The following is a 15,143-nucleotide window of genomic DNA, read 5'->3' as shown; positions in this document are numbered from 1 at the left end:
ACGAATCTAAATGGGTCTGTGAGATTGATGCAATTTTAACTCAATTGGCCAATTGATTTCCAACGTGTGGGAACCCTTGGTAATAGAGTATTTCCAGTCAGAAAGTCGCAGAGTATGACATCATCATTGCTGCTGCTTTTAAGGTCCACAGCAAGCCTTGCATCTTCTGCAGGCTTCCAAACTTCACCATTGAGATGGCACAGGAGCCTACAGGAGCAATGGCCAGCGGGAGGGCAAGAGCTGCCCCCAAATTTGATGAGGCTTCACTCCAGACTTTGCTGGATGGTGCTACGGCCCACAGGGAGGTCCTGTTCCCTTCTTCATGGAGGAAGAGGCCTCCCAGTCAGACCAAGGCTGTGTGGCTACAGGTGGCTGGGGAAGTCAACTCATTGGGGCTCACACGGCGCACCTGGATGCAATGCAGGAAAAGATTCCATGACCTTCATCGCACTGGAAAAGTAAGTATGAAGTTTCCATCACCCTCAATCTGATCCCCATTGCCTTTCCTCACCAGCACTCAGCTTTAGCAATCTCTTCCTCCACATCTCACTTGACACTCACATCCATGCCCACCCTTAGCCATTCCCTATCTCTCTATGCTCACATTCACCTAACTATTTGACCATGCAGCCCTCACACTCCCTCTCACTCTGATGCTTTGAACACAACTGACAACACACAGGGAGGGCCCTTGGTCTTGCAACCTCAATCCATCTTTGTCTCCTTCTAAGTATCTATGCTATGCAATCTCTGCACTCACTCCTTCATTCTCACTCAACCTCCACTTGTCTCCCTCATTGCAGGAAAAGAGAGCTCACAACAGGAGAGAGCGAGCCAGGACAGGAGGAGGGCCACCCTCATTAGCCCAGCTCACCCCCTGGGAGGAAGCCGTCCTGGAGATTGTCAGGGCTGACAGAGAAGCGGAAGTTGGGGAAGGACAGGCAGGTGCATCCCCGCAAGCTGGTGACAGAATAGTTTTCCATCTCTCTCATTGGCATTGCATGAGTCACTGATAATGATTCTGAAGCTACATCATATGGACTTATGATCATCTGCAAAATGCAATGTGCATGTAACCTTGGTATGATATCTCTAACTTTTTCCTTGACTCCCCCACAGGACCATCGAGAGCCCCCGTCCCCAGTGTGCAGGAGGAAGAGCCGGAGATGCCAGACTCCTCAGAGGAATCTGCAACCTCTGAGGGCACAGCGTCAGCAGAAATAAGCGCACCCAGCACCAGCGCAGACACTCACACATTGGTGGGACCTTCGGGGCATAGAGTAGAGTTGTCACCTGGTGTATCACAGCTCACAAGTGAGCATCAGCAGATTGTGGAAACAGGGACAGCAGTGAAGAGTCCTCGTCGGAGGGCGCAGGACTCTCTCAGCTCAGCTGCATGTCGACCCTCTGCCTCTGGGTCCATCCGTAAGATCAGAGGTGATGGAACTCCATGCACAGATGCAGGAGTCTCTGGCAGGTTTTGTCTCCATGGTCGCTGCGAGTGTGGAGCGAATGGAGGAGTCCATAGTGAACATGAGCAGAGCCTTTGTGGAGTCAGTGGCACATGAACGCATCTACACGGAAAGGATGGCTACCTACGTGGAAATGATTGCTGCCTCCGTGGTAAGGCTGGCTACCGTAGAGGAGAGGAGGGCTATGGTAGAAGAGAGGAGGGCTACAGTAGAGAGGAGGGCTACGGCTATGGAGGAGGTTAATCGCCAGGGTATGGAAATCATGGTGGGTGTTCAGAATAGAATGAAATCTCTTGAGGAGCGATGGGCATCTATTGAACAGGGAAACCAGACCTTCATGGACGTCCTTCAGAGTAGGACTGCCATTGCAGATACAGGTCCCCATGGCCCCCCTGATGTGCAGGAAGGTGCTCTCAAGCCACTTGCAGGCACTGAGGGGGACCTGACCTATGAGAGCGAGGTTGGTGGCAGACGTCAAGGAAATGGGAGCTCCTCTCCAAGCGCTCAAATTTCCATGCCACTGCAGAGCCCTCAGTCAGAGCCCCGCCGGAGTCCACACCCAACTGAGATAGACGTCTCAACTCCTGCACAGCCGCAGGAGCAGCAGACTGCTGACAAGCCCTCACAGGCTCACCACCCCAGAGGACGCCCGCCAAAGGTGTCGAGACAGGAGCAGCAGGAAAATGAGCAAGGTGCCACCACATTTGCTGAAGCCACAGGGGAACCACTACGTAGGAGCATGCGTAAGAGTAAAATAAAGCATAAATAGTCACAAGGGTAGTCACTTGGGTGAAATGTGTATTTTGTAAAAATGCCATCAGTTGATCGTTTTACATAAAACTTCTGATAGCACCTGCTGCAGTTCTGGCGCGTGTCATTTCACGAATGGGGCTTTCACATTGAGGGCTTAGGATTACTTGCATTTATCAGGATGCTGGTCAAATAGCTCGGAATCTGCAGGATTTGGCCATTGTCGATGCTCAGGTAAGAAGCTGCGAGGCAGAACAGTTTGATTTACTAGGCTAAGCAAATCTGGCCAGGATGAGTGCGTTCCTTGCATCCTGAGTAGCAATGTTCTCGTGTAATGCTGCCGCTGGTTGATGGGCCTCTGCAGGATGTTCGTTTTCGCCCTCCTCCTCCTCCTCATCATCAGCTGAGGAGGGTATGTGGGGAGCCACTTGGTCCTCAGGAATCTGCAAGCCACGATGCTGTGCCATGTTGTGGAGTGCACAGCAAACCACGATGATTCTGGAGACCCTGGCTGCTGAGTACTGTAGGGCTCCACCTGATCTATGCAGGCATCTGAAGCGCATCTTCAGCAAGCTGATGGTTTGCTCGATTATGGATCTGGTGGAAATGTGGCTGGAGATGTAGCGCTCCTCAGCTTCGTTGGCTGGCTTCCTCAACGGCGTCATTAGCCAAGTCCTCAGGGGATAGCCCTTGTCTCCAAGTAGCCATCCGTGAAGTTGATCTGGCAGCCTGAATAGCGGAGGCATACTAGACTGTCGCAGTGTGAAGGAGTCATGGCAACTGCCAGGGTACTTGGCACAAACATGCAAAATCTCCTTCTTGTGGTCACACACCAGCTGAACATTCAGGGGGTGGAAGCCCTGGCGGTTGACAAAAATACCTGGATTGCGATGGGGTGCCCTAAGGGCCACATGTGTGCAGTCAATGACGCCCTGCACCCTTGGAAAGTCTGCCAGATGACCTAATCCAACCGCTCGCGCCGTCACATTTGCGTGATCCCTGGTGAAATGGATCTGATTGTGCGCGAGGGCAAAGAGGGCATCGGTTACCTGCATGATGCAAGTGTGTGCGGCCGCCTGGGAGATGCTGTTGATGATCCCTGGAATGAGCCTGAGGCAAAAAAGTAAAAAAGTGGAGTGCGGTGGTGACTTTGATGGCCACAGGTAAGGAGTGTCCACCTGGTCCTCTGGGCAGCAGGTCTTGCTGTATCATTGCGCAGATGTCAGTCACTACCTGTCGCGAAAGTCGGAGCCACCTTTGGCACTGCTGCTCAATCATGTTGAGGTAGCTGACCCTGTGTCTCTAGACCCCCTGTTTGGGGGGGTATCTCCTGCACCAATGGGCTTCCATGCGCTGGCCCCTTCTGGCCTGTGCTGCCTCAAGTGGGTGAGCAGCAGCCTGTCGCTCCTGCTGCTGTTGCTGGTGCTGCTGCTGCCGCGCCTGGTGCTGGAGGTCCTCTAATGTCAAGAAGGGAAGGGAAAAAAGGCCTCCCATGCTTCTGGTAGAATCCTCAGTTGAGGAAGCGCTGAGTGAGGGTGACGAGAGGGGTGTCGCAGGCGGTCACACTGGAGAAGTGTGAGAGGCTCCAACCTTCCACAGGTGTGGTTAAGCCTGGTTAAATTTGCCCCAGACCTGAGACAACAAAGTCCTGCCACCTGCAAATGATGACTGATCAAATCTCCTCTTTAATGGTTGACCTACAGCTGATAGTCAGCAAGCCAATAATGCTCACGCCAGGTTTCACAGGCGTGATCCCCACCAGGCGTGTTTTACGTGGGAAAAGGGTTAAACAGGCAATGCCTGTTAAAATGGGATTATAAAGGCCAATTGGTGCTGTTTAAGGGCGCTAATGACACGCCTGGGTTAAAATGGCTAGGTGTTGGGAACCAGGCCGGGGGGGGGGGGGGGGGTCCCGACCCCCAGGTTTTGCGATTATAACCCCCCACTCGCCTCAAAGCCCGCCTGACGGCTGAGTTAAAATTGAGCCCATAGAATCTTGCTGCACATAGGAGGCTATTCAGCCTGTGTCGGCTCTTTGAAAGAGCTGTCCAATTTAGTCCCACACCTCAGCTTTTTCCATGTTTCTTCATTCTTCTGTTAATATCTTTTCATGGCCTAGCTAACATTATCTTTAATATTATCCATCAGTTTCCTACTTTTCTAATAATTAGCTCAAAGGCCATTCAATCATTAACTTCCTTTCTATGGTTGATGTACTTTTCTTTCATCTTTCAAAACAATGTTCAACCCCATTAAGGGTCTTGCTTATCTTTCCAGTTGTGATGAACAGTCTACATCTAGAATTGTCCATTGCCTTTCTTGACAGTTACTGTTTATTTTCTGTTTTGTATAAAACAATACTCAACTCAATTCACATTGTGAATTTTTATTACAATATTGAAATTTTACAAACTTCACTGAAGGTCAGTGAGGTTGCTACAAACTATATTTTAAGAGAAACATGTACAGTGTGTGTGGACATAGCAATGTGTGAGCAAAACAATTGGAAACATGTCAAAAAATGTACAAGAAACATTTACAGTAATACTTTTTTAACACCACTTTAACAAAGAGAGCAGAGTTCGAACTGCTGTGTACTTCCAAACATTTATGGTGCTAGTGCAGTCACCTTGCATATACCATCTCATTGTATACTACTAAGGCTCAGCCACTGTAGAAAGTATAGGCCAAAACACTAATAAGCAGTTATGTTAATATGTACAACAAAAGTAAATGCTGATAAGACAGTACACTGGCAGTACTGAATATTTGGCACTTAGTAACATGGTAGTTTGTATTTGGCTTAATAGTCTATATGATACAGCTGTATTTCACAAACTCTTGTACAATAATGATGCTGTCCCTTTAAACCTTTAATACAGTGTTTGTAGACCTAGCTACTGTTCACATACCCTTTAAAAAATGTTTTTCAGGATTGACAATGAAAACCAATTCTGCACTTCAACTCCAAAATGCACTTAATGCTTCTGGGGGCAGTTTTCAGATTTACAGAATGAGAAAGAAGGTGCTTAAATTTCTTCTCTACAATCAAGGTTATGAATCAAGGTTGATAGTGTTGAAGGACATTTTGTTCACTTTATGTGTGGTCAGACTAGTCTTACATCAGACATTGCAGGTGACACTTAGAAAGGTAACTTTCACCTCTCTCCTATAGGGATAAACTAAGCCAATCTTTCCAATCTCTTCATGGAGCCCAGATCTTCTAAATGGAAAATGTCTTGAGCATCTGCAAACCTTTTTTTAGTCTGGGTCTCAATCCTTTTCAGCACAACGACATCACTTGCAAGTGATGCGACAATTCCAAGGTGCCAATAGGGCTACAAAGAGGTGCGACTGCAATTGATTCCAAGGAAGTAACTGCAGAAATGGTCTTACCTGAATTTAAATAAAGGAGACTACAATGGTATGAGGTGCGAGTTGGGTAGGATTGATTGGGGAATGTCACTCAAAGGGTTGACGGTGGATGGGCAATGGCAAACATTCAAAGATCGCATGGATGAACTACAGATTTTGTTCATCCCAGTTTGGCATAAAAATAAAACAAAAAAGGTGACTCAACCGTGGCTAACAAGGGAAATTAGGGATAGCATAAGATCCAAGGAGAGGACATATAAATTGGCCAGAAAAAGCAATAAACCTGAGGATTGGGAGCGGTTTAGGATCCAACAAAGGAGGACAAAGGGATTAATTAAGAGGGGGAAAATAGAGTATGAGAGTAAGCTTTCAGGGAACATAAAAACTGACTGTAAAAGCTTTTATAGATATGTGAAGAGAAAAAGATTGGTGAAGTCAAGCGTAGGTCCCTTAGAGGACGAGACCGGGAAATTAGTAGTGGGGAACATGGAGATGGCAAAAACGCTGAACAAATATTTTGTATCAGTCTTTACAGTAGAGGACACTAAAAATATCCCAACACTGGACAAATAGGGGGCTATAGGGGGGGAGGAGCTAAACACGATTAAAATCACTAAGGAGATGGTACTCGGTAAGATAATGGGACTTAAGGCGGATAAATCCCCTGGACCTGATGGCTTACATCCTAGGGTCTTGAGAGAAGTAGTGGTAGGGATTGCGGATGCATTGGTGGTAATTTTCCAAACTCCCTGGATTCAGGAAAGGTCCCAGCAGATTGGAAAACTGCTAATGTAACGCCCTTATTTAAAAAGGGAGGTAGACAAAAGGCTGGAAACTATAGGCCAGTTAGCCTAACATCTGTGGTTGGTAAAATGTTGGAGTCCATTATTAAGGAAGCAGTAACAGGACATTTGGATAAGCATAATTTAATCAGAGTCAGCATGGTTTTATGAAGGGGAAGTCATGTTTGACAAATTTGCTCGAATTCTTTGAGGACGTAGCAAACAGGGTGGATAAAGGGGAACCGGTGGATGTGGTGTATTTGGACTTCCAAAAGGCATTTGACAAGGTGCCACATAAAAATTACTGCACAAGATAAAAAATCACGGGATTGGGGGTAATATACTGGCATGGGTGGAAGATTGGCTATCTAACAGAAAACAGAGAGTTGGGATAAATGGTTCATTCTCGGGTTGGCAATCAGTGACTAGTGGTGTTCCGCAGGGGTCAGTGCTGGGACCCCAACTCTTTACAATCTATATTAACGATTTGGAGGAGGGGACCAAGTGCAACGTATCCAAGTTTGCCGACGATACAAAGATGGGAGGGAAAGCAGTGAGTGAGGAGGACATAAAAAACCTGCTAAAGGACATAGACAGGCTAAGTGAGTGGGCAGAAATTTGGCAGATGGAATATAATGTTGGAAAGTGTGAGGTTATGCACTTTGGCAGAAAAAAATCAAAGAGCAAGTTATTATCTAAATGGAGAGAAACTGCAAAGTGCTACAGTACAAGGGGGTCTGGGGGTCCTGGTGCATGAAACACAGAAGGTGATCAGGAAGGCCAATGGAATCTTGGCTTTTATTGCAAGGGGGATGGAGTATAAAAGCAGGGAAGTCTTGCTTCAGTTATACAGGGTACTGGTGAGGCCACACCTGGAATACTGCGTACAGTTTTGGTTTTCATATTTAAGAAAAGATATACTTGCTCTCGAGGCAGTTCAGAGAAGGTTCACTCGGTTGATTCCAGCGATGAGGGGGTTGACTTATGAGGAAAGGTTGAGTAGGTTGGGCCTCTACTCAGTGGAATTCAGAAGAATGAGAGACGATCTTATCGAAACATATAAGATTGTGAGGGGGCTTGATCGGGTGGATGTTTCCACTGATGGGTGAGACTAGAACTAGGGGGCATAATCTTAGAATAAGGGGCTGCCCTTTCAAAACTGAGATGAGGAGAAACTTCTTCACTCAGAGGGTAGTAAATCTATGGAATTTGCTACCTCAGAGAGCTGTGGAAGCTGCGAGATTAAATAAATTTAAAACAGAGATGGACAGTTTCCTAGCTGATAAGGGAATTAGGGGTTATGGGGAGCGGGCAGGGAAGTGGACTCGAGTCTAGGTTCAGATCAGCCATGATCCTATTGAATGGCGGAGCAGGCCCAAGGGGCCGTATGGCCTACTCCTGCTCCTACTTCTTATGTTCTTATGTCCCTTGCAGTCAGAATCAGGGGAATTTATAATGGGGAGCAAAGAAATGGCAGACCAATTAAATACATACTTTGGTTCTGTCTTCACAAAGGAGGACACAAATAACCTCCCAAAGATGTCAGGGAACATAGGGTCTAATGAAAGGGCGGAACTGATAGAAATCAGTATATGTAGGGAAATGGTGTTAGGGAAATTGATGGGATTGAGGGCCGATAAATCCCCAGGGCCTGATAATCTACATCCTAGGGTACTTAAGGAAGTGGCCCTAGAAATAGTAGATGCATTGCTGGTCATCTTCCAAAATTCGATAGAATCTGGAACAGTACCCATGGATTGGCGGGTAGCTAATGTTACCCCACTGTTCAAAAAGGGTGGTAGAGAGAAAACGGGGAATTACAGACCGGTAAGCCTGACATCGGTAGTGGGGAAAATGCTGGAGTCCATTATAAAGGATGAATTTGGAAAATTTGGAGCACTTGGAAAAAAGTGACCGGATCGGACAAAGTCAACATGGCTTTACAAAAGGTAAATTGTGCTTGACTAATCTACTGGAATTTTTTGAGGATGTAACTGGTAAAATAGATAAGGGAGAACCAGTGGATGTGGTATATTTGAATTTTCAAAAGGCTTTCGATAAGGTCCCGCATAAGAGATTAGCGTGTATAATTAAGGCACATGGGATTGGGAGCAAGGTAGTGACTTGGATAGAGAACTGGTTGGCAGACAGAAAGCAAAGAGTTGGAATAAACGGCTCTTTTTCCGAGTGGCAGGCAGTGACTAGTGGGGTACCGCAGGGATCGGTCCTTGGACCCCAGCTATTCACAATATATATTAATGATCTGGACGAAGGAACTAGATGTAATATCTCCAAGTTTGCAGACGACACAAAGCTGGGTGGGCGTGCGTGCTGTGAGGAGGATGCCGAGAAACTCCAGTATGATTTGGACAGGTTGGGTGATTGGGCAGAAGCATGGCAGATGCAATATAACGTGGATAAATGCGAGGTTATCCACTTTGGTGTCAAAAACAGGAAGGCAGATTATTATCTAAATGGCAATAAATTGGGAGAAGCGGAAGTGCAACGAGACCTGGGCATCCTTGTGCACCAGTCGCTGAAAGTAAGCATGCAGGTGCAGCAGGCGGTTAAGAAGGCAAATGGTATGTTGGCCTTCATAGCGAGAGGGTTTGAGTACAGGAACAAGGATGTCTTGCTGCAGTTGTACAGGGCCTTGGTGAGGCCACATCTTGAGTATTGTGTGCAGTTTTGGTCGCCTTATCTGAGGAAGGATGTTCTTGCCATGGAAGGAGTGCAGTGAAGATTCACCAGGCTGATACCTGGGATGGCAGGAATGACGTATGAGGAGAGATTGGGTCGATTGGGCTTGTACTCGCTGGAGTTTAGAAGAATGAGAGGGGATCTCATCGAAACTTGTAAAATTCTAACAGGACTAGACAGACTAGATGCTGGAAGGATGTTCCCGATGGTCGAGGAGTCCAGAACCAGGGGTCACAGTCTAAGGATAAGGGGTAAGCCATTTAGGACAGAGATGAGGAGGAATTTCTTCACCCAGAGTGGTGAACCTGTGGAATTCTCTGCCAAAGAAGGCAGTAGAGGCCAATTCATTAAATATATTCAAGAAGGAGTTGGATATATTTCTTAAGGCTAAAGGGATCAAGGTATATGGAGAGAAGGCAGGAACAGAATACTGAATTTGGATGATCAACCATGATCTCATTGAATGGCGAAGCAGGCTCGAGGGGCCGAATGGCCTACTCCTGCTCCTATCTTCTATGTTTCCATGTAAGGCACTAAGAAGGCTGATCATGCTACTGGAACTGATATCATGCAACTCAGAATTCTGAAGGAAATGGGAAATATATTATATGAAGCACTAGCTCATACATTCAGTATCCCTTTGCAGTTTGGTCAGTTTCAATGGACTGAAAAGTAGGTCATGTGGTCACAATATTTAATAAGGGGAAGAAATTGGACCATGGGAATTATAGGCGTATCAGTTTGACATTGGTTATAGGGAAGATACTGGAAGGCATTATAAGGGATGTCATTTATAGTCATCTGGAAAGCTTGACAGCATGTCTTTAGGAAACGATGGTCCTGCCTCATTAACCTGATGAGTTCTTTGAGGAACTGACTAAATTAGAGAACGATGGCAATGGATGATAACAATAGATGTTATATACCTCAATTTCAAGAAAGCCTTCAATAAAGTGCTATACAGATGACTATTGGAAAAGGTCACGGACTGGATCCTTGTGCGGCAGGTGTCCTTCAAAGTGTTCCCTGCATGGCTAGCACAGACATTTGGCTACCCCAGCAATTACGCCCAGTACCACCACTCACGAGGCTCATGGAGACCTAGGCCTCATACTGTGTCTTAGGAAGGGACCAAGACTGCCCAAAAGGCAATAGATTTCGGATGATACCCATTTGCTCCCTTAGGTCCTCTGAAAAAATCTATGTGCCCATTTATCTTTGGCCCTTCCAGGGCTTTGATGTCCCCATTAGAATGACAGGTTGCCTCATCAGGGAGGGCAGTTCTGTAGTGCTACCACAGTTGCAGGCTGCCTCTTCCAACTATGTAAATTGCACTGTCTTCATGATTTGAGGCATTGTCAAGGTCCACGGCAGCAGTGTGCACTTCCAACAGTGGAGCAGGGACCCTGGAATTTCAGAACCATAATATTTCCCAATAGCCACTTAGTTGTCACTTTATTGAAAACTTTCTAGAAACCAAGATATATAACATCTCCTGGACTATCATAATCTTATTCAAAAGCCATCTTTGCACCAAAGATTAATGGTCAGATATTATGCTGGACATATAACTCGTCATTGCAATCTTGTAAGCAGAAAGTTGTCATCAATGGAGTAGATCTGTATGGGGTCAGGTCACAAGTGTAATCCATGCAGAGCTCTGTGTTAGGGCCGGTGCTGTTCATCAACTTCATTAATGATTTGGAACTATGCACAAGTTTTCAGATGATACAAGACTGCACAAATGTGCAAAGGTTTTGGGAAATTAGACCAAATCCGAGTTAATTTAGTGTGTGACAGATGTCCTTCAATATGATGAGCGCAGTGTTGAGCATTTGGGTTTGTAAACTACAGGGCTATTTATACCACGCAGGGGTACTCAGTAAGATTACAGAGCAAGAGAGGGACTTAGACGCATAATTGATAAATCATTAAAGATCCACAAGCAGTGTGATGGGGCCATACAATAGGTTGTATTACTAAGGCAATACAATATTAAGAAAACTAGTTAGGCTAGATATTAGTAGGTAAGTATTCACAGAGTCATCACCTTCTGGAACAGATTACTGAAGCAAATGATGAGTATGTATTCCGTGCAGTCCTTCAAAAGTGTGCTGGAAAAATTACGTTCAATTGATTGTCCGTTTCAAAGCATTTTTTTTTCAAATCTGACTCTTAAATTATGTGTGCAATGTGAAATGTTTTTTTGCTTAAGGGATTACAAATGCTTCCAGCCTGAAGTGCACACATATTGGGTCTCCTGTTAAGTAATAAGCAAACTAAATTCATGTAACATCTAGCTCAAATTCTCCATTTAAAAACAGGTAGTGACAGCTGAACTGGATGAATATTTTAAAAACCCACACCATTAGCCTGGCATATTATTACTGTCTTTTGGTTTTTGCATATGGAACCAACAAAGTTTAAAAATGTAATAAATGCCTTTTAAAATAAAATTATCTTCACAAGGACATATTTGTTCAGAATACGTGTTACATAATGCACACTAAAATGTGTAAATTTGACCATGTACAAAATCAGTAACAATTATTGAAAATAAAAGGTACATTTTGCACCAGTACTGATGTTTTTATAAGTTTACAAAACCTGTCTGATAAAGTAATTGTATTGAAAAGTACTTTTCCTTTGATAAACTATATATGGTAGCTTTTAATAATTAAAGCAAACTTTTATTATAGTCATTTTAACTGCTCACTGAATCAATAAGAGTTTTTACTTTAAGTAAGTTTTTCTCCTGAAGAGTGCAATATACGAGCGGTAGGTAGGTACACTCACTGAGGCTGGGTGCCTATAGCACATATTTGCTGTTTAAGAAATTATTGGAAACAATGTAAATTTTCATACTAGGAAATCCCCACAAAATAATCCTCAACACTGTCTTCTTGCTACATGCTGCAAATATGCCACATGTGCAAGAGCTGACAGCATGTCAACATCTGTAAAACAGCCAGTTTACACAAACAAGATAGCTGCATAGAACATTCCTTTTTTCAAAAAATATACTTGACTATATCATGGTTCATGGGATCAGGCACAGGTTTTCAGAGAATTAAAATTTAAATAATTATTGAAAATAAGCTATCCCTGCATAATACAACTGTTGGCAGATCATTTCTATTTGAAATTCTTTGAAAGGATATTTTGTGGAAATATTGGTAGTAACGGTTTACTTGATAATTGTTAAGACATGCCCTCCGAGAAAAAAAAGGTACCCATTATTGAAATCTGTGCAGCAGTGCAACTTACTTATACAGGAGGGGAAAAAAATGCTGCTCAGATGCTTCTAAAGATACCCACACTATATTCAGTGGTTGCTCCCTAACGTTAAACATTTCCTGAAGGCTTGGACAATTTATCATATACACGTAGCCCTTTTTGTGGTACAATTATTTTATTTGTAACTAAAATGCGCATTCAATATAAATTTTATATACGTTTGCTGTAAAGGGAGGATATAAAATGGGGTCAAACAGATACCTGCTTTAGTGAATAAAAAATCTTCACAACTAATAATTCTAATTAACCTATATCGTTAATAAAAGTCTTTCTGGCAACTGGAATTAACTACTTATTCCAATGATCCCCATTCTGTATTCCACATATGTAGTATCTGTGGGATACCTTTTTGTTACTGAAAATAATTTATGTTTATTTAGTCTTAAGGAAAGTTACTACAGTATGCAGGGTGCGTCAACATTCCCAATGTAGCATGTAAGCTGGTGGGCCACCATTTTGAAAAAGTCCATAAATGGTGTTAAATGTTAAACTCAAAGTCATCTGAGTCTGAACTACCACCACTACCAAATCAAGGAGCTAGTAAAAATATTTAGGTTTGTATCAATTTGAGACAAAAATGTTTAAATATAACCAAATGTCTTTTTATATTTACTGCCAGCTGTTCTACAGAAGAAAATTTCTCTTATAGTTTCAGTTCTGAACAGCAGACTGTAATTGTATTACTACTGCTTTAAAGTGCCATAATATTTATAGTTGTGGGAAGGAAAGTAAAAAGGAAAAATGATTGTCAAGATCTTATCTCACACACAATCTTGGGAGGACCACTTCCATTTGGCAAAATTATATCTGGCAAAATTATGAACATAATCTTTCTACTTTTAACATATTGATTGTAATTAATGGGGTAATCTGCTTTTACAGATATTGTAAAAATTGGTTCATTTTAAATTAATACTCTGTGCCGAGTCCTATGACCCCAAGTCTAATAGAACATTTCTAAGAGCTCATTCGCTGTGAAGGAAGAACTTCATATTTCACACAAAAAAAATTCGAACAAAACACATATGCACTCTTAGTGCAAGAAACCAGACTCAAACCCCATCCATAAAAGAGCATTATGGTATTTGAAGACTGTAGGGCCCATAATAAAATCCAGCACAGTGCAATCAGTCTTCTGCTCCTTATGATTCTTCAGTTTACAAGCTCTGTGTCCCTTCACATTGTACATACAAATGGCTGTCCCTTCAGCAAGCAACACAAAAACACTCCCACACTTGTCACAGGACAGCAACCTCTATGCTCATCTACATAAAGCCACTGGATGATTGATCCAAGTAGGGTCCAGGCTCTCTTGGGTGATCGTGCAGAGTTTGAGGGGCTAAATGTGTGTAATTCACATTATTGAACATACTTGGATAGGCTTCATTACTGTTTCCATCATTACATCCAGTTTGGGTCTGTTAAGGCAAAGAAAAATATGTTTTAGTAAATAAAAACCATTGCCAACTCTCAAATTATATTTACTGGATATTGGTGAACCAGCCTAGGTTCAGTAATGCAAACTTTTTTCAAATCTTTAAGTCGTATTAAAAGCTGAAATTAATGGTGCGTTAAAACCTTTTTTGGAAACTGAATTGAAAAAATATATTCTGTATATAGCATAGAGCAAACAAGAGCTGACAATGAGGTGTAGGCCAATTTAATCTTGGGTCCTGGAGATATTCATAAGCTGCTCCAGCTTTTCTTTGGTAGGTTACAACTACCTTTTCAAAAATGCTAACGTGCTATCAATACACAAAATCACCATTCATCAAATTTAAAATTACATCAGTTTTCCAGTATGAATACCAACACTACTGTAATAGGTTATTTATCGACAATTTCTAAACATTCAAATGGCATTCTGGGCTGTTTAGAGATTCTGCAACCCTGTCCATTATTCTGTAAAAACCGTAAATGAATGGGTATTATTTTTAAACATTCTTTTATCCAAGTACTTAATTTTTATATCTTACATTTTAAAATCACACGATAACAGAAAAATGGCATGAAAATTTACCAGTTGGTACCTGGTATTCAGTAGTATTAGGGAGAAAGGCTGGGGTTTGGCTGCACTGTGGGGCAGTCCTGGGTTTGGCAGCACTCCGAAGAGGGAACCTATGATTTGGCAGAACTGAGGAAAGAATTTTGGGTTTGGCTCACTAGTGGATTCCTGGGGTCTCTCAGCAGTGAAGGCAAGGTAGGTCACAGGCCTGACAGTATGGGGGAAGGTAGTGTGTGTCCCAGGTCTTGCAGCAGTAAGTTGTAAATTTCTTAAGGGGCTCTGCAAACAATGAACTCAGTATTTTGTGATTGGTTTTGTTACTATCTCACACCGTCACTAATTAACAAAATATATTTGATGGTACTTGGAACCCGTTTGCTTAAGAAGCTTTAAAAATTAAATTCAAGAAGAGCTCTAATTAGGATGAGGAAAGACACTGGCCTGCATTTAGCGGTGGTATTGATGGCACAACTGTCAGCGTTCACTGTCATTACCCCTCTGAAACTGACAGCAACTTCAGGATTTAGCGCATCTGCAGATAAATGCAGAAATCCAGAAGTTGCGGTCAGTCATTCCCTGCTCCGCCTCAGGTTGTGCTGTGGAACTCCTCAGAGCTGGCAATGAATCCAAATCACACTGAAGGACAAAATACTTCTCCTTTTACACTGGAATATCGCTGTTAAAACCCTCCTAAAATGTTAAGCCTTGTTGAAAGAGGTAATTGGATTTTTAACGGCATACTGACTGCTGAACAACTGTTCT

At 43.3% G+C, this 15,143-nt stretch overlaps 1 protein-coding gene across 2 annotated transcripts in view; it reads right to left on the bottom strand.

Moving 5' to 3' along the window:
• Positions 1-4,592: 4,592 nt before the first annotated feature.
• LOC147117432 (aryl hydrocarbon receptor-like) overlaps positions 4,593-15,143 on the bottom strand; it is a 239,811-nt gene continuing 229,260 nt past the window's right edge. For both annotated transcript variants that reach the window (XM_085988413.1, XM_085988414.1), the window contains one exon: positions 4,593-13,794. In XM_085988413.1, the coding sequence (XP_085844539.1) occupies positions 13,642-13,794 (153 nt within the window). In that variant the 3' untranslated portion in view covers positions 4,593-13,641. The remainder of the gene's footprint in view (positions 13,795-15,143) is intronic.

The sequence above is a fragment of the Somniosus microcephalus genome, chromosome 5 (assembly GCF_052327205.1).
Source record: "Somniosus microcephalus isolate GS21.2 chromosome 5, FLI_Smic_1.0, whole genome shotgun sequence".
NCBI classification, from domain to species: domain Eukaryota; kingdom Metazoa; phylum Chordata; class Chondrichthyes; order Squaliformes; family Somniosidae; genus Somniosus; species Somniosus microcephalus.
This window is presented reverse-complemented; position numbering and strand designations above follow the sequence as displayed.